Source organism: Pseudopipra pipra, chromosome 18 (genome assembly GCF_036250125.1).
Source record: "Pseudopipra pipra isolate bDixPip1 chromosome 18, bDixPip1.hap1, whole genome shotgun sequence".
Lineage (NCBI taxonomy): Eukaryota > Metazoa > Chordata > Aves > Passeriformes > Pipridae > Pseudopipra > Pseudopipra pipra.
Genome location: NC_087566.1, coordinates 5745399 through 5771846, shown reverse-complemented (window position 1 = coordinate 5771846; position 26448 = coordinate 5745399). Strand labels below are relative to the sequence as shown.

The 26448-nt window shown below is 40.2% G+C and overlaps 1 protein-coding gene across 3 annotated transcripts in view; it reads left to right on the top strand.

The window, feature by feature from the left end:
• Positions 1–26448, top strand: part of DGCR2 (DiGeorge syndrome critical region gene 2) — a 47553-nt gene that overhangs the window by 13500 nt on the left and 7605 nt on the right. Inside the window, exons 2-7 of one of the 3 annotated variants that reach the window (XM_064674758.1) lie at positions 7195–7317; positions 15914–15988; positions 17560–17770; positions 18745–18824; positions 20733–20909; positions 22258–22461. In XM_064674758.1, the coding sequence (XP_064530828.1) occupies positions 7195–7317; positions 15914–15988; positions 17560–17770; positions 18745–18824; positions 20733–20909; positions 22258–22461 (870 nt within the window). Of the gene's footprint in view, positions 1–7194; positions 7318–15913; positions 15991–17552; positions 17771–18744; positions 18825–20732; positions 20910–22257; positions 22462–26448 lie in introns of all 3 variants that reach the window. The other 2 variants (XM_064674757.1, XM_064674759.1) reach the window with 2 other exon arrangements.

Genomic DNA, 26448 nt, shown 5'->3' with positions numbered 1-26448 from the left:
GGTGCTGAGCAGAATCTCCAGGAGCAAAGGTCTTCAGGGGTTGGGCTTCTTGCTGAGGGGGCTGGGATCTGATCCTGCTTGTGCACTGTAGCATGGCTCAGGTTATAGAGAAACAGTGATTTAAGAAAAAAAACCCAACTTTCAGTTTTAGTAAACTTACTCTTAAATGTTAAAATGTTAAAATATGAAACAACAGAGTAACGTGTAGGTACAGGTCTAAAGTTAAGTATGTAGGTTGAGTATTATAAAACATAAGAAAGACCTGTTGGACGAGTTAAAATCTGAATAAGGAGAGTTACAGGTCTAAGCACTTGTAGTTAGAGTTTTTGTTAATGCTTAATCAGCTTTTGATGGCTGTAATTGCCTCTTGAAATCTGAACAGAATATTCTCTTACAGGTTGGTTCATCTGGTTTGGGACAATGAGTGACTTACACTGAGGAAACAGGAAGTAGTTTTGTCTTTTGTTTTCCTTTGGTCTGTAAATAAAAATTATGCCAGGGGATCTGCTGGATCCAACCTTGAGAAATGTGACCAAAATAAGTGAAGTACGTGTGAGGTGCACACAAAACTGCCATTGTTCATTAAGAGCTTACATACAAACCCAAACCATGTACTTCCAGCTCATCCTTTCCAATACATGCTTTTCAGAGTAATAGCTTATAATTGAAATAACATTAAGTACCGGGTTCGTACATTTAATCAAATTTCAATTTCCATACAAATGAAGCTCAGTAGACAAGAACAATTAGCATGGGAAATGGAAAATGGCATTTCTTTGTATTAAAATATGAAATAGATTCAAATCTATACTTGCTGTGTAAACGCTAAAATCTAATGTGCATCTGTAGTCTTTGCTACTAAAAGAGTATCTTAATGTATCAGGCTTTCCTGTCTGCTGAATCCTTTAATAAAGGATAAGAAGCCAAGTAATTGCAAGTAGAAACCCCCAAACTTTTGTGATCAGTGATTGTAGTCACTGAGTTTTATTTCTGTATCAAAGCCTTGTCCTGAATTGAGACTTATATTTTGGAGGCTTTGGTTTCAGCCTCTGGCTCCTCATCTCTACCTCTGACTTTGTGAATTGCCATGACATCGAGGATTTTGTACTGCTTGTTGTTTGTATATTAGAGTTAGGAACACATGGTTTGTGAGTGAGTGGAGTCTTCTGTCAGGGATACATTTCTGCCTTAGGAGGGATTTGTCTTTCTAGTGCTCTGCTGATTCCTACAATGATAATCTTCAGTGTCTTGAAAATATAAGGTTGAAATTTAGATTTTGAAAACTTTGGTGTGTTCACCTAATGCTCTACAGGAGATGTTTATTGTCTGTGCCTGAGACAGGGCCTCTGGCATTTTTATTGGATGTAGCATTTCTTCTGACTGAATCTCTTGTGACTGAATCTCTTTTATATCTCTTGTGTTCAACTGAAGGAAGAGAAATAATCCTGTGAAGACAGTACCAAAGTTTTCTCGTTCATCTACTAGCTTATCTTTGCAGGAGTATTTTGATGTGTAAATAGTGCTTGTGGACTAGAAGGGTGCTTTTTGGCTTCTGTCACTTGGCAGAAATGTTTACAGCTGATGGATTTGGCCCATTCCTGAGAGCTGTTTCCACCCCTGCTCCTTCTCTCACCCCGGTGATGGTGTGACCTGGCCTCTGAAGAGACACAGAAAATGTCTCTTCTGTTAGAACTAATATTTTAAAAAATAAGTACATTAGTAGATGTTCTGACTTTGTTAGCAGACAACTATTATGAGGCCCCAATTCCACATTAATGGATACTGGATTGTACCAGGATATCTCTGCTGAATTAGCTGGAGCATGCAGTCTTTCTGGTTGCAGGGGGACAAACCATAGCTGATCTGACCTAATGTGGACAGACAGCAGCTAATTTGATCTGAATTTGCTGTTTCAAAGCCAAGTGATCACATTCATTCAGGAAACTGAACCAGCAGCGTGAACTTGTGTTGAATCAACACTTTGTCTCATGTGCCCATTACAGCCTAGCTTTGGTATTGGAAATTCTAAAATGAGATTTACTGTGTTGAAAAAGTAGTTTTAGATACTGCATATATAGATCCTCCTTGCCTTTCTTTCAAATAAACGAATCGTTTCAAGTAACTAGTTATCCCTTATCTTTTGCATAAAAAAGAGGAAGATGAATAAGAAATAAGTTGCAGTTTAAATGTGAGCAGGAGGTGTCTTAGTCCAAATGCACCTCTGAAAGTCTTAAAAATGAGGCAGAAAATACAGGTTTCAAACAGAGTAAGGGCCAGGGCAGCACACTGACCAGGAAAGATGCACTGTGGCTTCCCAGAGCTTGAGCTCCGGAAGGAAAAAGTTCTCAGTTACATGGAAAGACTACAGGAGATTATTAAACCTGAAAGGGCTTCCTGGATTGTTGTATAATGGCCAAAATCTGTTTGTTTTATGAAACACATGAAGCTGGCTGGAAATTAAAGCAGTGTGTATTTATTTATCTATCTGTCTATCATGAAATCCTTCCTGTGGATAATGCTTCTTGTAAATGTCTATTTTGAGTACTTAGCAGAAAATCTGGAGATCAGTGTGCTGTAAAGAAAATTAAAAAAGCTGTTGTAGCCCATACATGATGAGTGCTGTGGAACACCTGGCATTCAACATGCAGTTGGGAAAATCTTCAGAACAAAAGCTTTCTGTGAGAGTGTAAGCAACCACCTTGAAAAATTAGGTTTTTCCTGTCTGAAACCTAGATTTTTCTGTTAGTCAAAAATCTTGTTGGTTTTGTCACTGAGTAACTTAGAAAAATATTTGGCAGCTAAAGAAGATGAAGACTTTTTGTTCATATGGCACTGTTTAAATTTATGTGTAATCTTGTTTGTTATTTCTGGTATTTGAATAGATAAACTTACGAAACAGTTGGAAACTTTCTTTTAAATTCCAAATTACAAGTCCACGACAAGCTTTGGCAAGACTTCTTTCAGGTGAGTGACTTGTGGACAGGTTTATATTATCTAATGATGTGTCCCAAAAAGTTGGTGTTGGATTTTTTTGGCCTTTGCTTGACTGTAAGTTTTATCTTGGGTTGTATATTAAGCTTGTAGAACTGATGGTCTGAATCTGATTTCAATTTTTCTTCTCTTTATATAAATAGTTAAGGAGTTTCTTGCTTCCTGTAGCCAATTTATGGTAGAACAGGTGAGGTGTTACCAGAGAACACACTGTTAGTTGATATTTCTGACAGACATTTGTTCAGGTAGGGGTGTGCTGGTGAACCAGCCGGTTGCTTGGATTTTAGGGAATAAACAGTGTCATCATGGAAGCAGAAGTCAGGACAGCTGACTTCTCAGAGGTTCATCTTATCTGTAGCCTTTGGCAAACTATATAATTTTTCTGTACTTGGCTGCAGTGATTGGTAAGATTGTTGAGGGTTAACATCGTAGAAGTGCTTTGAGATGGTGAAGAGACTGTAATGACACCTCGCTGCTTGAAGTGTTCTCACCTTCTCACACTGCTTGAACTTTGTGATGTTTTGTAAGTATATACTATGTATAGTGCAAAAACTACAATTGCTGCTATTTTCAGTGTTTTTCTTGCCTCCCTTCTTCCCAGCAAATGCTAGATGAATTTAATTGCTCTAAAATGAGATTTCAGTGTACTAAATTTTGTGCTGTAGCATAGCAAAGACTGCGTGTGATCCTTATAAGAAAAAGGAGCCTTTTATGTTAGAATTGCATATGTGAATCATAATACTGCTGATATAACTCTTCACATCGTACAGGAACACTAAAGGAGGTTGCATTTCCACATTTTCACTTCTAGGCAGCTGTTCATGCCCTTAGCTCAGTGTTATATCTGTGCCTCTGCTCCAACAGCTGCTTGCTCTTAGCTGAACTTGTGCCATTATATATTTACTAATGATTTTGATAACACAATGGTTTTGCATTTAACAGCTGGTGGAAAATGTGTGATTTTAGTGCTGTGAGAAGGTGATAATTTAAGATACTGTCTTCTTCATCCTTCCTTGCTCTGAGTTACCATCGATAGCTATAAACTGTGAGGGGTATCTGGCTTTAAGGACAAAAGTGCCACTGGTAATTTTAAAACTATTGCTGTTCTTCAAAAGAACTGGAAATCTTATGTAGGCAAAGAAACAGTTTTTATTTACCACCCTCCTGGAAAGTACAGTGTCTGACCATGTGTTAAGTGATGACTTGCATTTCAGGCAAGATGGATGGTCACATAATGTACCATTCACTGCTGCTCATACATCTTCATGATTCCTGTTCTGCTGCTGGCAGTGGGTCTGGCCTTTTCTGTGGGAGAGACCAGCTTGAAATATTTTCATTTTTCTGCTGTTTTGACTTAAAAATAGGCTGCTGAAATGAAATGTTTGACAGGGTTGTGGGGACCCTGTGTAGCCTTGCCTGTCCCAAATTTCTCTGTTCCGTGACCAAGTATCTTAAAGGTTCATTATAAACTTCCATCTGTTTTTGTGTCTGTATCGTGCCCTGATGGCTCTGGGCTGGGGATGGCTCAGGAAGGGTTGTTGACAGCATTTGCAGAATATGGAGATTTTAATTTCACAGGATTTCTTTGTGTTACGTTTCCCCTCTCTGCAATAGAATTGCGTAGCAGTTCATGTCCCGTGGTCTGAAATAATGAGTGCATCTGGCATGGCATGATCTCCCTTGGGAGCAATGGTACAGCTGGTTTGAGAGGTGTTTTAATAGAAATGTTTTGTATTCTTCCAGGTATCCACATTCTTCGGAGAGGAGTGCCTGTAACACAGGAAGCAATTGCGGCATGTAACTGGCATTTGTTTAATGCCTGTAATATTGGGATGGAGTCATGCTTTTATCTGAACCAGTCCTATGTAATTGTATATAAAATAGTAATAGCATGTATGAAATTGCAGACAGACAAAGGTATTCCTGGCTGTTTTTCCCGTGTGCACATTGGCATTCCTGGGGAATGCTGCGTGTGAAACCAGAAGGCTGCAGAATAACTTTCTTCACAGGGGGGTGTGTGTGTGATTTCTGTTGAAATCAAGCAGTAAAAAAAATCAAGTTTATTTTAAAGTGTTGAGTTTTGAATTGAATTTTGTCGTAACTACAGGGGAATGCAAAGGAAACCTAGAGCTGGGCTGAGGATAGTCTTTCATGTGTTAAAAGATCTACCACAGGCCCCACTGTAAATTCTGTACTTGAAACTGCAGCAGCAGGACTTTCTTAGAAACTTTCCACTGTGTGCTGATCTTGCACAAAAACAGTGAAGGAAGCTGCAATGATTTACCAAAGAGTTGGGGCTTTTCTGTGAACTTGAAATTTGCATACTTTTAATTTCAGCTTGAGGTTTTGTGCTTGTTTGGTTTGGTGGTTTGTGTGTTGTTGTTTTTTTATCCCTTACTTAAAGAGAGATTTAACTAACTTCAAGATTAGATTTGAAATTATCTAACTTAAAGATAGATTTTAAATTTTCTCTCTTGGTACATTGGGCAAGAGAAACTTTTCCCCCCATTTTTTATTTCCCTTTGTTTTAGTCCCCCTTTTCCTCTAAAGGCTAAAGAAATTACTTCAGATTTTGTTCTGAGGGGGAAATCATTATGACCTAAGATGATAATTCTTTTTTTTTTCCCATTTCCCCTGTGCTCATTCTCTGTCGGTGTTTGGGCTGAGTAAAGCTCTAAATGGGTGAGAACACTCTTGTGCTGTCAGGTCTGTTGTTGCCGTCAGTAGTCTGGCAGGTCCCTGTGAGTTCTAAGCATCTTGTGACCTGAATGTTTGCTCTGAGTAGGTGGTTGCTAAGAGGATGTGCCTGCTTTTATTTTTCTAGAAGAGCAGGTCTGTGCTTTATAGAGAAACCAGTAGTAGGACTGGATTTTAGTCTAACATCAAATTAGAAGCCGGTTATCAATATCTTATACCAATTACTAGGTGTATGTGTACAGCTTTTATTGGGAGTGCATGATGACTGGTTTTATTGTGCCCAGTCATGTTGTTTGAACACTTAAATGTGACCTCTGTCTTGATTTCGCTTAGACATGTTTTAAGAAGTAACAACTGCAATTACAGCTCTGCTCTTAGGTTGTAAACTGTGGATGAGAGAATGCATACCTGTATTTTAAGTTTTATTTTAGAGATTTCTTTCTTCAAAACAGTTGCCTCCTTGGTCCTTTCAAAATCAGGGATGAGTGTTTCAAGCTTTTTTTTTTCTATTTAAAAAGGTACTCCCTCTCTAGACAAAATTACCTGGGGTTAGTGTAGCTCGCTGAGAGGAGAATGAGCTAAATTGTTCAAAAACAATGGAAAATTGACAGCCACTACCCAGAAAAAAGATGGAGAGTGATGGTGTGGTGCAAAAGTGAGCCTGTGGATGGGGATGGCAGCTGGCAAACCTGCCAGCTGTGAACCACCTAAGAATTGTTCACTTGTGTAGACAGACTTTTTTCCCCCTTGCGAAATGTTTTGAGGGATACAAAATGAACCTGAATTATTAGGTTCTGGCATTTGATAGACGGGAATTGCTATTAAAAAAAGCTTTGAAAAAAGTTGTATTTTTTGTAATGCTAATGAGGTGTGACAGTGTAGTGATGGCAGGTAGGCAGTGCACTCAGATGTTTGCAGATATCGACAGCTGCTTGTGAAGGATATGCTCACCTGGAGAAATGCTGCAGAAGAGCTTAACCTAGAAAGTGAAAACAGGTTCATGAATATAGAAATTACTTTTCAAGTAGTTCTGTGAAGCGTCTCTGAATCAGGCAGGACATTTGTGCAAGTCTAGTGGGTCCTGGCATAGTGATTAGAGTGGAAATAGGATTCTGAGTTTGTTGTGTAATGCAGCACTTAACTACTGGAACATTTTTGTTGAACTTTGGTTCTGAGAAAAGCGACCAAAATCCTCAGTGCCCCACAAGAAGTAAATGGGTAATGCTGTGGTGATAGCTGCTCACATGGTGTCTTTATCAGGAAGTTTGTACCACAGGTGTCTTGAGAGAATTATTTCCCAAGCCTTCCTGTCTGTTAAAACCACAAACATGCAGTTTGAAACACGAAGTGATCTGTAACGAGGCTGTTTTTAACATGCTGGCTTATTTGGAAACTTTGTCCGTTGCGCTTCGGTGATACGTGACACGACAGACAATTAATATATGTATAGATTTGCAAGAATAAATCACACTTTAAACAAAGCACAAATTTCTTCTTCTTTCCTAGAGCTCCGCTGCACCTCGGGGCAGTTTGCGTGTCGGAGTGGAACCATTCAGTGCATCCCTTCCGACTGGCACTGTGATGGATGGCCCACCTGCGAGGACGAGAGTGATGAGGTTGACTGTCCGGGTAAGGAAATCTGAGCAGAATGCTCATCCCAGTGCCAGCTTGTTTTGCAGCAGTACTTTGACTCTTTCAGGTAGCTTGCTTATTCTTATTTGAAATTTTGGAGATTTTTTGATAGACCTGTACCCATTATTAACAGAGTTCGAGTTGGCTTCTCTTCATTTTGAGCAGCCAGTGCCACAGACAGTTTTTTTTGCTTGTCTGAATTATCCTCTGTGAGCAGGTGTCCTGGAGATGAGGTGAGTTTGTAGTCTAAAAGGAGACTTTCATGACAGGGAAAAAATCGTGTTACAATTAAGCTAAAATGACGCATAAGCCCGTGGTTAAATTTGGAATTACTGATTTAGTTGTATATCACTCACATGGTGCTGGGTGACATTGTTGGGCTTGGGTAGAGAGTTTGTTTTATTGCTCCTTCTTCTGCTTATGCTTCTTGTGTGGAGAACTTTGTTCTGTCAGACAGGCTGGTGTATTTCCTCCTCATAAACTCTTATGATCCTATGCTGCCTGTGACCAGCACTGGTTCTCTGCTGAAGTTACTGGATGCTGAGCTGTGCTTAAAAACAAGCAAAGAAAAACTGTGACTATATAATCATAATTTTGAATGTTTTCATTTGTTCTTGACAAACAGGCCAGTGCAACTCTTTCTTGTGTATCTGAAAAGTTAAGGGACCTATAATTTTTTCCCATTAAGAACAGTGAAACAGGTATCTGAAAGCATGAATTCAGCTCTGGCATAATTCTAAACTTTTACCTCTACAGTGTGACTAAATCACATTCAAAAACTGTTTTAAGAAGTTCTTCTTCAGTGAACTACTTAATTTTCTTGCAGAGAATCACTGATGAACTTTGTGGCATTGTCATCACAACATTCAGTCTGTCATCATCCTGAGCTGTGAGCTGTTTTAAAGAGGTGCTACAAAATAGTAACATTTGTGTTTTACAGCAACAAACTTCTCTAAATATTCATATTTTCTAGAGGGATTAGAAAAGTAAATCTAACTCTCAGACTTCGAAACTCTGCCATAGTTAGCCATCTCCCCAGTGTGTGCTATACCCAAATAATTAAAAGAATGTCAGTGCTCTATTTAGAAAGCTTTTAGTTGGTTTGTGTGTGTGTATATTTGCAGCAAAGCAGAAAAAAAATTGGTAACTTCTTCTGAAATTGAAAATTAAGCTGTGCCATTAGTAGTCTTTTAAGGATATTCTTTACAATGTGGATGTCCTAAAGAAAGATGCTTCTATAATTGTGCTGTTATTGTTCTTCCTTTTTAGCCAACTTTGGCCAAATGTGAAAATATAGGGACCTAAAAAAATCCTGGAGTCTAATGGAATTCAGTGGCTAGGGGAAGGCAGAGTCACGTTACTGTTTGGATTTACTTAAAAAGCACCGAAGACTTCACTTGTGGGAACATTTGAACATCCAATTAGTAGAAGTCTATTTTTATCCTCTCTTGTTGCCTGGTGTATTAGTCAGCAATTTAAGTTATTGTGTGGAGTATGCACGGGGATGGTGTTCCAAAGAACATTTGGTATATGAAGAGGATTTCATGGCAGCAAATTTCTCAGTGCATAGGCTCTTGTTTTCTCTTTGGGATGTAGGTCTTGCTGTGCTGTCTGGCCTGATAAGACGAGAAGAACTTTAAAGAAATGAAATGTGGGAGAGAGTTGATTCGCCACCGTGTCTGTACACAGGAGGAGAATAACATCCATAAAAGAATACTAGAGGGGAAAATGATGGACAGCATAGAGAAGGAAAGTATTGCACTTGATGAGAGGATTAATTAGATAAGTAATTGGTGAAAAGGCTGTGCTCAGTAAAACAGCCAGAAAGCAGGTGTGGTGTTTGTGAAAGAACCGAGATATTTGCACAGTAACGCGAGGAGTGCAGCCAGCAAACCAGAGGAACAAGAACTACTGGTGTGGGATGTAAAAACTATTATACCTGTAACAAAAAAATTGGTGGGATTGCATCGTGACCTGAAATGGGTGTTGAAGGGCATTTGTTATTTGGAGCTGTCAAGAATCAGGAGAGGTTGGTGTGCATGTGAATGGTGTGCTGGAGAATAAAAAGGAGTAACATCAATGAAAGTAAACCTGAGGCCTGAATCAGTTTGGAAGAGCGTGGTTTTCTTATGTTGGGGAAAGCAGTATGTATGTGACCAGTCAAAGGAGAGAATGTCTTGGGACATGGATTGGGGAGCTAATGCTGCTAATAATAGTAGCACACAGTCATACTCAGGAGTGGCAACTTTCTTCTTTGGCCTCTGAATTTACAAGAAATGATGCAGCTTTAAATTTAGAAAATACCTTTGGATTTAGATGAGCAATCGTGAGATGATTCAGCTAAATGTAAGTACTTTTTAATTAAAGTTCTTAATTTCAATAAAGCCAGGCTGAACACTGAAAGAACTAGTTAGTGAAGCCACCTGGACTTGTGAAACTTGGAAAATTAAAATATCTGTAAATTAAAAGGCATGGAAACTCTCTGAAGCATGAAAAGAAGGCTTGCAAGAAAGAGCCTTGAATCTGGTTGGGAAGCTTGTTAATCTTCAGCCTTTGAGCTACTAATGGCACACTCCAACATGAGCAACTTGGGAGAGATCAGTGCTAGTGAATTAAGGTTTTGTGGTGGTGGTGAATGTGTGTTTCAATGACTACTTAGTCATTTTGAGAGGTTTAATACAAAGCCATTGGGAGTTATTTGTCACTGTTGGTTTAGTTTACCTTTTTCAGGCCCGATTTCATTTATGTTAGTAACAAGTGTATTAAAAGAAGAGGAACTGTAATTAATAAATTAGTTTTGTATTCATGTGTTGTCAGAAGTACAAAAACCACTCCAAATCCTAAGACTTTTTCTTCAGAATAATTTCTTCTGTCATTTCTTTCAGAACACAATTAAGAAAGACATTAATTCATTGGCAATCTGAATAAGTGTATGAGATGCCTATTTTTTGCTAGACCATTTATTTCTGTGAAGATTGTTGTTACAGCTGGTTTTGTTCTTGCTCTCTCTTATCAGAATGACTGTTTTCCTTTAAAGCCTGGAATTCCTTTCAGTTCCAACTTACCATGTGCAAAGTGCTGTTCCCCCTGCCCTTCCCAGTGGGCACACACGCGTCAGTGGAATCCGCAGCAGTGATTACCCTCAGTTCATCTCTCTGGTAGACTAAAAGCAGTGGCTGCTTGCTCTTGTGAGCATACTAAAAATTGCTGGGAGGGTTTATGTAGCATGTGCCTGTGACTCTCTTCTGTTTAAGCAGTGGAGCTTCATGAAATTTGTGTACTGTTCCGTGTCAACAGTACTCGATCCTAAAAATAGTTTATCCTAGAGTAGCATATTCTGTGAAATGGTAGAAACAGGCATTAGTATCTTAAACAAGGACTTTTACAAATGGAAATTTATTATTTCTACTCACTTTCCCTTATGTTTCTATACAAGTAATCAAAGTAGAAACATGATTTTTCGACCTGTATTTAAACCCATAAGAGGGAAGGGATCTGCAGTTTGCCTTTTACTGCTTATTGGATTTCCAGCTTTGCTTCTACCAGAATATCAGATCAGCTTCTGCAGATACTCTGCCTTCTTTGCAGGCCTTCTGGTCTAACTCATTTTCAGAGGGACGAGCAGAGCAGAGTTTAGTAAAGCTGTCTGTTTGCCTTTGTTTTCTTCTTGCTGCAGGCTTGATGTTTGTTTCTGTTGCTTAGGAGTGGATGTCTTAAACTCCAGTGCCTTTCATAAATCCTATCCATATCAGTTTTTCAGCTTGCAGTTATATTGATGATCATTTCATTTCCTTCCTTCATTTGTTTATATTTAAAAACCAGAATTCTTTCCATAAATAAATGATCAGATTGTGCTGTCAGATGTCTTCGGGCTTCCCCCAGCATCTGAGCTTGAAAACCTCCAGCTCATCCTGTAGTGCACACCCTTGCCCAGTGTCACATTCTTCCTTTAAAAAGTATTTCTCAGTACTATTCTCTAGACCTGCTTGGTCAGAAACAAGAACTGGAAGGTTTCAGTGAGCTGAATTCCTAGGGGTTGTTCCCCCCCCAGTGAAGTGATCAAAACCAGCTCTTTGTTTTATTTCACCAAGGATATTGTGTTTGGTTGAAGTGACTGTTGGCATTTGTGTGCTTTTTAGTACATGTCCTTTTTTAAAGCTAGGTAATAATGATAAAAACCTCTGAGCATTTCCACACTTCTTCTGAGCCCTTGCTGAACTATTTCTTTACCTTACCTCCTGTGTTTAAATTATAAGCTCTTTCCTGTCAGCCTATTGCATTGAATAGTGCTCATCACAGCAGGGTGCTGTTCTTTGTTGGCATTGATGTCCTGGCATAATACAATTGATAGCACATGGTGGGGAGCTGCCTGATCTGAGAAGAGTCACTCCTCTCTGGGAAGTTCTAAACTGTATTTCGAAATATTGAGGCACAAAACTGGACTTAATCTTGAAGTTCTCTCACCTCTCAAATTTCCAAATGGAATTAGAAGCTTTCCAAGCTTTTAGTGGGTTGTATGCTGGACAGTAAATTTGAAGCTTGAGGGGACAAGGCAGCTTTTGATGTAAATTTTGAGAATCAGTGTATCAGTTGAGAATCAGTGTGTTTAAACAGGAGCAATTCAAATCTTGGAACTAATAATATATTAACAAGACCTGGTTGCTTCACAAGCAGTTTCATTTTGAGACAATTTGACATAGTACATCCATCCTTGTAAAGGGTTTGGCTTGAGCGACTTGCCATCTGTGACACAGAAACTCTGGAACCTGGTTCAACTCCCCAAAATTCAATATTCACCCCCTTTATGAGTCCTGACCATACAGGACCTCTCTGTGTTACAGGCAGTGTCCTCTCTGCCTGCCCTTTTTGTGGTGCACAGCAGACCTTGGGGTGTGTGGCAGATTGCAGTTTCTCTTTTTGCTCCTCTGAACACATTTGGTGTCACGTTTGTCCCCCCATGCAGAGCTGCTCAGCACACGGACGTTCTGGCCTGTCCCTGTCTCAGCTGGTGCCAGCTCTCACTTTTGTGTTGTCTCAGCTCCTCAGCTCTCATGCCATTTGCACTACTTGGCTTTTTGCTTCCTTTTACTTGATCCAACTGATGGACACACCGAGGGGGAAGAAGAAAGAGCTTTCTGCTCTGCTTGTGTGCTTGGCTTCCCCTAATGAGACACGATGTGCAAAGCAAGTGTTACTGAGATCCTGTGGATAAATTCTGCAGAGTAATCTCCGTGGATGTACATGGAAGGGTGTGGGCAATGAAACTGAATTCCTTCCAGCCTCTGCTGGGCAAGCTCATAGTTCTTTCAGACTGAAACTTGGCTGCATTTGTCCCTTCTTTTTTTGTCATGTCCCCAAGAGAAATAGCAAAACTTGTATGCATGGCACAGAGCTTTTTCTAGGAGTTATCAGGGCTGTGACACCACTATCTAAAAGGTAGTTAGAAAAGTAAGCAAAATCTCCAATATCTTAACAGTGAACGATTGTTGCACTGTTTTGCTTCATATCTGAAGAGGTTTATCAATATAAAAAATAGTAGGAGCCATCAGCATGGCAAACTTCTATTCTGAATTGGTAACTTCAAGTTTTAAGCAGCTGAAAATAGCCACAGAATCAGCACTGCTGGGCAACTTTCTTGATGTATGGCCCTATATTTAGACTATAATTGTGCTAGAGTGAATGAGACAGTAACTGTAAATTGGAAGGAGCTCAGTGAATACTAATCATGACTTAATCCACCATGCTATAGTATTTGAGGGGAGAAAAAAATAGCACCCCATGAATTTTTCTTTGAAACTATTTTTTCCTTTTCCTCACCAAGTAGCAAGTAAATTACATTTCTGGAGTAATTTTATGAAGTCAAAGGAAATGGATCTCTCTCTCTGTCTTGGCTAGTAAAAATACTACTGTTCCTGTTATTGCTTGTGGTTGTAGTATCTAAAAGAATAAATATCTTGGAAAATAACTGATCTTCCAAAATCTGATAGCTTTCAGAATATTAAGTATGCACATAAGCACTAAAAATTATGGCTTTTCCTTTCTGAAACACTCAGACATGGTTAGGTTGTGATCTTCTGACTCAGGTTGTTATCTTAAAGCTTAGTCCATGGCACTCTTAATTTATTTTTAAAGATGAAAGTATTTGTAAAGATAAAAGTATTCGTATAAAAGAAGCAGGAACAGCAAAGTACGTGGAAAATTCTTCCTCAGAGTATTGTGAAAGTACAGTAGCAAACCAGTCCAATTACACCTTTGCCACCAGAATCTGCAACAGCTTTTCACTGCAGTCAAGTGACTTAGGGGCTTGTTAGCATCTCTTTACTGCCCTGGAAAAAGTTGTCATCATTGCTTTTGTTGGAGACAGAAATTCAGGTCAAATAGAAGCAATTTAATATTTGAAGAGCAGCAGTTTATTAAGCAGCTGACAGTGCTGGGCTTTAGAAGTGACTTGTGGTGGCTGCTTTCTGCCACTTGAGTCCTGGTTTCAGCAGCGAGTCTGCTGACACGGGCAGATGCTGAGGAAGGAATGAGAGTCCTGCTTCCTGGGTGCAGACTGATTGAACTCGCTTCGTGTGGGATCTGTGCAGCTATTTTTCAAAGCATCTGGCATAAATTCTGTCAATTTAAGATGTTAGCCCAAGTAACCCTTTCTTAACCCAAGTAACCCTTTCTTAACCTTGCATGTCAAAACCTGTGAACTTCTGTTTTATTCCTGGGGGAGATAAATTGTTAAGTCCTCGTGGGCGTTCTGTTTAGCCGTGGAGGGTCAGCCATATGGTGCTGCATCTGCTCTCACTTCTGAAAGGGAACTAATTCTTCGTGTGTTTGGTTCTTACTGGTTCTTTGGGTTTAGCTGTTACCATTTAATGCCATGGGAAAATAGAGCTTCCCATGTTGAACTCAGTGCAATTTGATAAAGCATTCTACATTAGCTGGCGTTATTTTTAAGTGTTGCCATAACTGAAGATTTGCTTTTTTAGTGTCTCAGTTTTGCTCTGAAAATCCCATTGTAAATACTGCTACTGAACCACTAGGATTAAAAACAAATTCTAAAACCAAAAATAGATTGGCCTTTAAAGTAATAAAAAAATCGTTAATCTTCACTGTCAAATTATTTTACCATTTAGTGTCCTTTGAAATGTGTGCTGACTGAATTTCGTGGCACTGACTTCTTGCCTGTGATAGATAGTGTCTTCTAATATTGAACTGTAGAATTACTACTTTATTCCTGTAAGGCCGTGCGAGTCTATTATGCACGGCCGTTTCTTAATGGGTGATCTCTGTAGACATGTAATTCCTGGGATAACGTGATAATTAAATATCCCTTGCTTATCCCATTAACCCAGGGCAAACTCAGTATGCTAGAGCCAGATGAATGCAAAGTGACTCTGCTGTTCCTGGGCTACAGCTGGGGATTTTTTTGCTCATCAGTGCTAACATTTGTTCTAGGGAGTGCAGTTTGATGTTGGGTCTTGTGGAGATCTTTCCCCCGAGTAGTGCACTGAACAGCCTCCAACTCAAGGTTTAAATTGTCTTGAAATTGCTGCAAACCTCTTGCTTTCTAAATACAGTCTGAAAAGAGAAAGTTTTAATGACATGATTTCATATATATTTCAAACAGATGTAGTTAAACCTGTTGAAGATGACTGTGTAGCTTCTCTTTATTTAGGATCATGACTGGTTTATTTGGTTTAGCGAGGCTAAATAGAGCTAATCAGCTTTAAAGCAAAATAAGCTGATTTTTTTATATAGAAATGAATGTCTGCACGTCTCTTTCTGCTGGTTAAATTCTATTAAATTTAGTAATGTCTAGTAGTAGTAGCATACTAGTAGGTGTTTCTAATGCTTACATTCTTGGGTTAAGGTTTTAAGGTTAATCCCTTGTTTCCAGATTAATCTTTCTCGGTGCTCATCTCCGTCTTTCTCAAAGGTTTCTCCCCACCACCGTGCCAGCCTTCCTGCTTAGGATCCTGCTAGTTTTGCTGGCTGTGGCCCACCCTGCGTTGTCTCCACATAAATTGTGTGTTCTTTATTTACTCCTGGCAGGCACAGGGAGCACTCCAGCCCCTTTCCTTGAATAACATCTTGCACCTTGTTCTTCCTCGGTTACGAAACCCAATTGTCATGTACACCTGTTAGACCTGCCACTGAGATGGGGGAGTGTGTGGTTTTGTGTCAGAATTAATGAGCTAATGTTTCCTTTAGAAACCTAAGAGTGAAAAAACCCCTCGTTCTTTTGGATGAAGATGGGTTTCCTTTTCTGGTTTTAATTCTGTCCTAGATCTCAGAGAATGTGTTGGAAAATATATTGGAGACGTTGTCTTGTGTCCTTGAACACACAACTGAGGAACGAAGCAGCTGGGGAGTGGGCAGTTCTTTTAGCAGGAACAGATAAAATGCACCAGGGATGATGCATTTGCTGCAGCAGTTGAAATGATGAGCATCAAGTCCTGGGCCATCTTTGTTTACCTGAGCGTGTCATGTACCACATGTCTTGAATTCAAACTCGGAGAAAGTTTAATAAAATGAAATCTGCCTTTGCTTGCATCTTTCCCCAGTACTGACTGTTCCTTCTGGTCCCCATGCTTGACAGGGAAGGAGAAAGTGGACTCGAGGCACAACCGAGGGAGAGGAGGTGTCAACGTGGCACAGCCTGTCCGATTTAGCAGTAAGTTGCAGACTGGGAAATCTGGGCCATCTTCCTGCTAATTAATTTAGAAATTTAGGCTATTTTTAAAATCCAGCCCTCTCACCTGCAGCACTGCTTGTGCCGCTGTTGGCATCCCAGTCCCAGCCTTACCTAAAGCATTATGAATGTCCTGCAAGTGTCCTTCCCATCTCTCCAGGCCCAAAACATCTGAGTCTCCCCAGCCTTTTGCCTCTTAGCTTGGTTCCCTCTTTGCTCCAGGGATCATTCAATGATTTGGGAATGAGACGCTGCACTGATTAGCCTTGGAGACTGGGATGGGACAGGTTAGGAAGAGAACATGGGGGAAAGACATGGGAACAGGGAACATGGGAATGATTATTTGAACTCTGGTGATCTTCTGAAAAAGACAAGTGATTGGTATTTTGATTTATCATGGATTCTGGTAGCTAAATTATGTTATTAAAATTTATGGAGGACAATAAAGCAATTTAGAAATCAATATGGCAATTTCTACTGTGCTCTGCAGTCTGATTGGTACTGTATTCTGCCCCTCCTTAGTGATGTAAACAGTAGATCTTAAAAGATCCTATATAAATGGAGAATGAGGAAAGGTATTTAATTAATAGGCTTCAAACCGAAGTTTGTATATAATTATTTGATGGTAAAGATCACTGTTTCTGAAGGGAATAAAGAGGCTTGAGAACAGAACTGTGACTTGCATGGAATGAACATAAACCAGTTTCTGAATATGAAGCTTCTTTCTTATGTGTGCAAAATTAATACTTCAGGTGCAGGTGCTAAAATCATATTTTTAAATTTCATCCACCTGTCTCTGTGATTCTCTCTATTAGTCACCCATCACCTCCATGAATGTCAGTCCAAAGCCCATGGGCCTGTTTCATCCAGAAGTGCCTCCAGGCTTTTGTTTCAGGTTCCCTCAGCTGAGTTAATTGAGAGAAAGCCGAGACAGCAGTTCACATCATCACCTTCTTACTTCCTAAAGATCTGCTTTACAGTGATGTTTTTCCAAAGCAACCAAGAATTTCCCCAGAACCCCCATCATCTTCAGTGATTGACTCTGGGAGCAGGATTATGTGAATACTGCTGAGACTGTAAGAGTAGGTTGAAAACTTCACAGCAAGTTGGATGTATTGCTAAGCATCTGACAGAGACACAGTCATTAATTTGGCCACCTCTGGTTTTTATTTCCTGCTTCTTGCTGCTGCTTTTCACTTGATCGAGTTGATTGTTTTTATAACGATATGTAGGGGAATATCTTCCACAGTAGATTGTCAGTCTTAATTAAAAACTTTAAAGACCTTCACAGTGTGATGAAACTTTACTAGGAGTTGCATCTTTTAAAAAACAGCTAAAGAAAAATCAACATTTATCAGAAACTGTAGTAAAGTAAACCTTCAGTGATCTGTAATGTATGCACCTCCTCCTGCAGAGGTGAAGTGTACACAGTATATTGTGTGTACACGTGCAAGTGGTTATTCATTGCATTGTCATAAACTGATGAGGATGCATTATCATAAAGATCCTAATTTGGGGGGAATGGTTTCCCTTCTGTTCTTCATGTTTCCTAGGAAAGTGCCCAACAGGATGGCACCACTATGAGGGCACAGCCAGCTGTTACAGGGTGTATTTAAACGAGGAGAACTACTGGGACGCTGTGCAGACATGTCAGCGGGTGAACGGATCCCTCGCCACCTTCACTGCAGACCAGGAGCTGAGGTTCATCCTGGCTCACGAGTGGGACTTGGAAGAGATGACGTTTTTAGGGAAGGACCAGCACTGGTGAGTGGGAAGGAACGGATGAAGATCTTGTTTTACACGAGAATGGTTTCTGTGTGATACAAATTGTTGTTTGTGTCACAGATCTAACTGTAAAATTGACATCAGGTGAATAAACCACCACGAACATGCTGTTTGGCAGTGGCCATCTGTGTTTTATGTTTTAATTAACATTAACAGGTAATTAAATTCAGCAGAGTCTTTTTATCAGCAGAGTCTTTTTATCTTCAGGTTGTCTCAGCGATGTACAGTTATTCTTGAACTGCAAGAGGAAGGTGGATTTCACAATGACTTACTGCTGCACTACCTTGTCCAGAAATAATTATTTTAATTTTTCATCAGGATTTGATTTCCAACCTGTAGCTCTAAAAAAACTTGCAACTTTGAGATAGGAATGAATTAAAAAAGCCATTTTGAGTTGCAGCAACTGTGTTCTGGTGGCTTTAGATATTTCATTCTATTAGTTCACAACAAACATTTCTTTTTTTTTCTGCCTGTGGGTTTTTTCTCAGACTCATGGGCTGCTGTGACAGGTCACCAGGAGTGGTTCAGTAACGATGTATCTCTGTCTCTGGAGTGTTAGATGGTTTGATCCAGAACAGTCTGACATAAGTTGCATATATTTAGAAATACTTGACTTCTGGATGCTGTTGTATGTTTTTTGAGTTTTTGATACTGAAGTGCTGCCATAACAACAGAATAAGGTGCTTATTGTGTGTAGAAATAAAAGACACAGTCAGTTATAATTTGTAAACATAGAAAACTATCAAGTATTTTATCGAGTATTTTCCTCTATTCCTCGAGTGTAGTCTCTCTACATTGCCAACATCTGGGCTGCAATGATAAGGAAAAAAGCCATCAGAATGTTATGAAAATTAACTTGTGTATATATAAAGACATTGTAAGGTTCTGTGGGATTTCATTTGTTAGTATGTTTTTGCCCTGTATCCTTAGGATGTAACTTAATTTTTTGGTAGGTTCTGGGTCGGATATCAGTATGTGATCACCAATCGAAATCACTCCCTGGTGGAAGGTCACTGGGAAGTAGCTTATAAAGGTAGGCCTCTCAAATTACTGCTTAGTTCAGTGGCCCATGGAAACTGTCTTAAAGCCTGAATATAATTTGCAAGAACAACAAAGTTTCTTTTAGTGCTAGTGTTGAATATTGCAGGGGAACTGCTTGGCTTTACAGTGTGGAAATGAAAGAGTTTAATACCCCATGCATGTCTTATTTTAAAGGTGAGGAAGTTTCATGTTTTTTCACATTGATGTCTTGTGCAAAGAACATGTTGTTTCACTTTATCTGTGTTTCCTACTTGATTAAGATGCGAAAAAGGAAACTACAGTAGTTTCTCGTTCTTTGTGAATATCTAGATGAACTCCTGATTCTAGTATTTGCACAGACTAGTGTAGCATGTTTGGGGATTTTAGCTCTTTAAAAATTGGAAGAATTTTATATACTTTAAAAAAAACCCACTAGATTTTTCGGAATTACTCTTATTTTTTTCTTTTAAAGTACTTCAGGTAGTTTACTTAAACCAGATCAAAATTTGCATAATTCCAAAAACGTATCCCAGTTTACACGAAAAACTGAACATTAATCTGTTGGGCTTTGCTGGCTGAACTCTTTCAATTGCAAAACAAGCAGCTCCCTCTGCTGACAAGGCAATGTTTCTACACCTTTTATTTTTAACTAATTCAGTTGAGGGATTAGTTATTCTTAAAGTCATTATATGAACTCTTACGTGTACAGTTGCATGTCTAATTGCTGTACTGGTTTAGATAATGGAAAATTTAAAGCAAAGATGAGGTTTCTTTTAAGCACCAGCACTGTGAAGTCCAGTGTAGCATTTGAAAACCAAGCTGAATAGGTTTTTTTTCTTATACGCAATTGTTGGTATCCATGGAAAATGTGGAAGGGAAGCTGTCCCTTAGGTACAGGTAATAATTATGAACAGAATTTTGCTAAACAGTTGGGTCTTGAAAAATACTTCCTTTGACATGAATACAGACATTCTCCTTAAAAGGACCTTTCTTTGCTCTTTGGAAAGCTGACTGCACTGCCATCTGCTGACAGTGTTAACAACCAGAGGGGCACAAATTACAGAAAAATCATGGTAACTTTATTGTAAGTTTTATTTAATTTGATGCATTATATAAATTTAAGCTTTCTCAGTATGATATATTCAGGTGTTGTATTTATTACAGAGATGCCTCAATGAAATAAAGTACATAGTAGTACATAGTAACATCCACTAGTTTCTGAAAACCTTTTCTTAGGCTTCATTGACTTATATTGGAGCAGTCTCTGAATTCCTGATGCCTGTTTGAAAAGTGATTTAGGGTTCTATAGCTTGAAAATTTTGATTTATTATTGGAACATGTGAAACATATGTCCTCAAAAAAAGTAATCAACACCCTTTGCGCTGTTTGGAACCCACCACAATACTGTTTGCTAACGTGAGTTGGAAGGAGCAAACAGTGGATGCCCCAAGTGCAGCTAGGGCACTTGGAATGAGCAGCAGGAGATGGGGGGAGCACAGGTGGATGCACAGGCATCTTTGGAAGCGCCAGTGGGTGCTTGGAGTGCCAGGCACAAGAGTGGTGTGTGGGTTCTTGCTGCACTTGTAACAAGTGTGGCCAAACTCAGCGTGGTTTGAAGATGCGTAACTGTTGTCAGGCAAACCCCGTGGGACTCTGGAAAGCAGCATTTGTGAAGATACCAGAATATCACTTCTCCTGGTTCAGAGTGACAGAATTACCCAGTCCTTTGAAAACAGCAGCCTCTTTTCTCTGTGAGTCACCCCTTTCCCCCCAGCTGTTTGCCTTCCCTGGAGCAGTGTTGCTAATGGAAGCTGGAGCTGGAGGGCAGCAGCTGGGGTGTGCATGGAATGAGTGACATTACAGAGCCTTTCTAAAGCTTTGTATACCCTCAGGCTGCTTATGCCAGTGTATCTTTTTGCAGGCTCTTCAGAAGTGTTTTTACCCCCTGACCCCACCTCTGGTACGGCTATGCCTGAAAAGGAAAACGTTCTTTGTGCCCAGCTTCAGTGTTACCATTATCCCACCTTCCGGCACAATGGTTTACACAGCTGGCATGCTAAAAACTGCTATGAGAAATCTTCATTCCTCTGCAAAAGGAGTAAGTTGGTTTTGGTTCAGTATCAACTGTGTTGTGTGTTTAAATATGCATGTAACAAACACGTGGAGATTTTTTCATTATCCTTTCCGACCTTTGCCCAGTGAATTAAAAAAAAACAAACAAAAGGGTGGAATTACGTTTCTGCTTGGTTTTAATAAATAAGAGCATTGTCATGTGTGGCTGTCACACAGTACAGAGTTTCACTAAAAAATTGTTAAACTGCAGTATCAGCCCTAAAATAAAGTATACTTGGGGGGAAAAAAAAATTTTAAAAAGCACCTTATTAGTAAGCATCACCCTTAAATTATTAATTTCACATTAAAATGATGAAACACTTGTTTCTGGTTTATTTTGAGTATAGAAGATTCTCTTGAATTCTTTCCAGACAGTTAGTGGAACTAGAGGAGAAAAGACAAGTGGAGTTTACTGACTTAAAGAAGAAAAGCCATTTTTTTTCACTTTATATTGAATTTCTGTACTCCAAAAGCCTCGATTCCAACAGAAGTATTGACAGGATTATCAGGTAGTCTTAAACAGTACCTGATCTAGATGGTGCTTCATTGCAAGAAGGAGAGAAGCAGTTTAATTGTGAGGGTCGTCAGGAGTGCAGCTGACTCCTGGGGTGATTGTGCAGCCTCTGTCTTCAGAGGTTTTTATGACCAGATTAGATAAAACCCATTGGGATGTCGTAGCTGACCCTGCTTTGATCAGGAAATTGAACTGGAGGCCTCCTCAGGTCCCTTCCAGCCTGAACTTCCCAGCTGACCTATGCACAGGGTGGAGGGGACAGGCCATCCTCCCTGAGCAGCTGCTCCAGCTGACATGTGCCAGCACCGTGTTTGTTCCCTCGCTCTGGTTTTGGTACCTGCCTTTAGGACAGTGGGCAGAAGGCAGCTGGGCAGGGATCAAGATGCTACTAGGACAGGGGTAGTACTACTGCCTGGCTTCCTTCTTTAGGCCTGGCCTGTTTTAAGTGTCCTTCAGGTTTGGTCCAGAGAAGATCCATCTTTTCCTAAGTACCAGGAGAGAGGAAGGGAGCTGCAGAAGGCTTTGGCAGTGAAGGTTAAACTTCTCAGACCACTTACTTTCCTTTGTCTTGGAGAGGATGCCTGAAAGTGTGTCAGTTCCATTAAATACCTGAAACTCAGCTTGTCAATTTTGAGCAGTAAATCATCCCTGTGTGCCTCCAGACTATCCATTATCTTCCCCGCTCCTTGGAGATCCCTTTTCAAAGCTGCTGTGAGGTGAAGGCATGGATTTTAACTGGTGGTCTGCTTATGCTTACAAGTCACTTAATGCAGCAGAATAAACTGGATTCCATCGATGCCGATGTGCCTTTCTGTTGTAGGCCAGACTTGCGTTGATATCAAAGACAACATTGTGGATGAAGGATACTATTTCACCCCAAAAGGGAACGATCCCTGTTTGAGCTGCACGTGTCACAACGGTGAGCCTGAGATGTGCGTGGCCGCTCTGTGTGAGCGGCCCCAGGGGTGTCAGCAGTACCGCAAGGACCCGAAGGAGTGCTGCAAGTTCACCTGTCTAGACCCAGGTAAGAGTTGACTGCTGCAGTGTTGTCAAGAAAAAAATAGTTGAGTGCTCCACTTGGTTATGTTTGGGTATAACTTTGTTTGAAATGATGCATCCTTGCAGTGCCTTGATATGGTTGGGTACAGCTGCCCTGTGGGGGAAGATCTCAAATCATAGGAAGGGAAACACTTCAGGCTGTGGCTGGTAAAAATTTGTTATCCTTGATGCTCCTTAGAAAGGAGAAACAGGAGCTTATTTTCAGTATGGAGATTGATAGTACTGTGGGTTATTAGTACAGCATCTTGCACAATTCCTTTGTCATGTTTAGTTGTTGTGAAAAGGAAGTACTTTTCTCTTGAGCACTAATAAAGCATCTTTTTCTGATTGTGAGCATTTATGTGAGTGGAAGTTTGCTTGCAGGGATCATGGGGGAAGCAGAGTTTTTAAACTGTGTAAGTTTCAACAATCATCAGGACATACAACTCTGCTTATTGGATTTGGCATATCAGTGCAGCTTCTTGTTTTGGATCTGTTAAGTCTTCAGTTTACTTTGAATTGTTTGTCAGTCACCATTTAGTGGTGTGGATTTTGGGGGCTTATTTTTCTGTAAAGAGACTTGAAAAAAGAAACATGGCTTACATGGAATTTGCTGTGGGGGTGGTCAAATACTGGAACAGATTGCTTGTGGAATCTCCATCTGTGGGCTATTCAGTGCCTGACTGAACTCTGTCCTGGGCAACCTGCTCTAGCTGATGCTGCTTGAGCAGGGGTTGGACTAGGTGATCTCAGGATGTTCCTTTCAACTTCAACCATTCTGTGATACCGTTATATTTTGGTATTTTAAAAGAATCTAATCTTATCTGAGTGCGCTAAGAAACTATTGTTCTGAATTCCTGTGGAAAACACAAGGTCAGCTGTTCCCATCAGGGGCTTCTGTTTCAATCTGTTACAAATTCCAGATTTGCTTATTGACTTCCACATTTGCAGTCTTTCTTATTGGTCTTAACTAGGAGCAGTTAATCATTAAAGGCCACTGGCTCCTCCTTGTGTCATTTACGTTTGTTCTGAGGGTTAAGCTCAGCAGATGTTCATAGCTTGTGTTGCAGGTCGGTCGGTGAAAGAGTGGGGGGAAAAGCAGGAGTCTTCCTCCCACTCTTATCAGCTGAGCTAAGACTTAGGCTTCACTTTTTTTATCTTCAGGAACAGTGTCAGCAAAGCATCATCCAGCACACAGGATAAGATGACCTGGGATAACCTTGTGCCGTGTTCTTTAATCCTTACTTATTCCTGTGGGTCTTAACTATTGATGAATACTGATTTGAAGAGTGTATTTTACCACATCCTTTCTCATCCTTAAGCTCTTCCTTCTGTACTGATGCTAAATGAGACTGTTTCATTATACTCTTGCTTGAAGTGTTCTGGTGGTTTTTTTAGTAACTTTGTTTTTGAGAGAGGAATTATCAAGCAGTCCTCCAACTTCCTTCATAATGAAGTTACTTCAGCTAGTGATAAACACTGAAATTTTTAAAGGAAACATTTCAGTTTTCCTTCTGGATGTTTATAAATGACTATTCCAGGTGACGAAAATTAATGAATTACTTTCTTTAATCAGAGTGTATTTACCTCTGTCCATTTCTTTCATATATCTCCCCTGAGCTCTGTTGCAAAGGAAAGAAAACAGTTTACTGTTCAACAGTAAGTAAATTAATCACCCAAGGAGAGACTGGGGGAAATAAATCCTGCTGTTGGGTTGGCAGGTAATCAGCTCTCACAGTGTGAGTGGGTGAGCAATGATTACAAGTGGATAACGAATATTACTCAAGGACTTGGTAGTAGGGGGGTTTTTCAGTGGTAGGAGTAAGCCAAGCAATCGCAGCTATACTCTCCTGAAAGATGCTTCTCCTCATTTAGTGGAAGATAAATAGCAGAGGAATATCTTTCATATACTAGTGCTGGAACTGAGGTAGTCTGTCTATTGCTGCTCCATGGATGTGGTAGAAAATAACTTTTCTTTTGTGGCTCTTGTTTAGACAGACCTACAACTCCTATTTGTGAAAAGGTAATAGAAGAGGTAAAATACTTGGAAAGAACTGGTGTGCAGAACCTAGTCTAGTGACTAAATTGGTGCAGTTAGAGAGTACTAATACTGTACTGAGTGTAGAAACAGCTTTTCTGAAATAATCTATTTGTATTTTTTTGGGTTGGAAATCTCTGTGATGATATAGATCTTGTTTTGTACAAGGTGGGTCTTTGTCTTTTTGTTGTTGTTGAACGTTAGGAGCAGTGTGACGGAGGCCCACAACACCCCAGAAGGTCCAAGAATTGCAGTTGTAGCTGGTCTAAAGACATATAGAAGTCAGGTCTAAAGAAATATAGAAGTCAGGCTTGCCTAAATGTGACAACCCACCTCTGAGGGGAAGGAAGCACCTAAGATTTGTAGTGGTCTTTGGTCCAAAGGAATGACAGAAGTCAGAGGGTCCACAAACAATCAGAAAGTTTTATTAGTAAATTACACACTTGGCAGGGAAATTGGTGTGTTAGTCCCTGTCCTACTATATAAACACCCAGCAGGGGGGTTTGGATAAAGGGGTAGGGTGAAAGGCAAGAGAGGAATTAAAGAGGGAGAGATGAATTAAAGAAAGAAAGGAAAAGAGAGAGGAAAAAGAAAAAAATAGAAACTAAAGAAAGGAAAGAGAGAGAGAGAAAGATCAGCAGTCCTGGTTCCAGCATTGATACAGCTAAGGGGATGTTGCTACTGGTTTCAGCATCAATCCAGCACTGTGCTGTGTTGTGGCTCTTCCTCTCAGAGAAGTGCTGCCCTATTTCCACCTTCCCCCCTTCTCCAGCCAAATCTTGTTCTTTCTCACAGCATGTTAATACCAATAGTCCTTGGTTATTACCAGCAATTCCTGTCTGTTATTACTAACAGTCCTTGGTTGGCTCCACAGCCATCCAGTTATCAGTGTTTGAGACATACACATTAGCCCCTTATCATCTGGGAATCAAGAGCTCAAAAGGATTTCATCTTGGGCTGCTGTTTATAGGGTCTTTAGAGAGTGGGCTTTAGTCAGTAATTTTCCATCCTGACCACAGTCTGAGTTGGAAACTGTCTTTGAAGGTTCAGTAACAAAAATATTATTCCATTTGGGTTGTTCTGGTAAGAAAAACAAGTTTCTGAGGCTGTTCTTAAAAAGAGGTGTTCATTAGACACCTGTTAGTTCCTGGGAGCAGACAGTGTTTCTGATAAGCTCAAGAGTGGCTTAGTCTAAGTGCAGTTCTTCAAGGCTGAGGCCTAATGAGCATTTCTCAGATCACAGTGTGGCCTGGGAGTGGGGGATGCACCACTGCAGTCCATCCTGTGACCAAAGCCAGCTTCTCTGGGCCTCTACACCTATGAGTGTAAAGTGACTTCTTACTGAAGTCACTTTAGTGCTATTAAGAGCCTTAAATAATTTATGAGGATCACGAAGCTGGCATTGCCATAAGATGGAGGAGGAACAAGGGCAGGTCTGGTGTTCAGGAGGGTGTCTTGGTTGGTAGGTGTGTGACTGCCTCGGCTGAAGCTCTGACAGCCATAGTTGCTGAAAGGTTTGACAGCACACTTTTGTACTGCACAGCCAGATTTGAGAGGGTGCAATGTTCAAATTCTGTCTGTAGTGGACTATTAAATTAATTTCTTGTTGCCAGGAATGTATGACATAATAAATAGCAGCCTGGTAGCCTTGTACTGTATCTGTGGTACATTAGGTGGATTTTTCTGTTACTAGCACACCAGCACTTAGAACTGCTGTGAGGCTTTTAGCATTCTTTTTTAAGAAATCTTGATAAAACTTACTTGCTCTTAGTGAAAGGAGAAGTATGGAGGGAGCTCTTGCAGCTGGAGTGGGTGCAGGCAAGGAGAGGTGGCGCAGATCTGGCTGGTTCCTCTGGGAAGTGGGGTGGCAGTGCATTGGTTGGGAAGAGGGGTCATACCTGCAGTGCTTGTGTCCTGCAGCAGGAGGTGACCAGG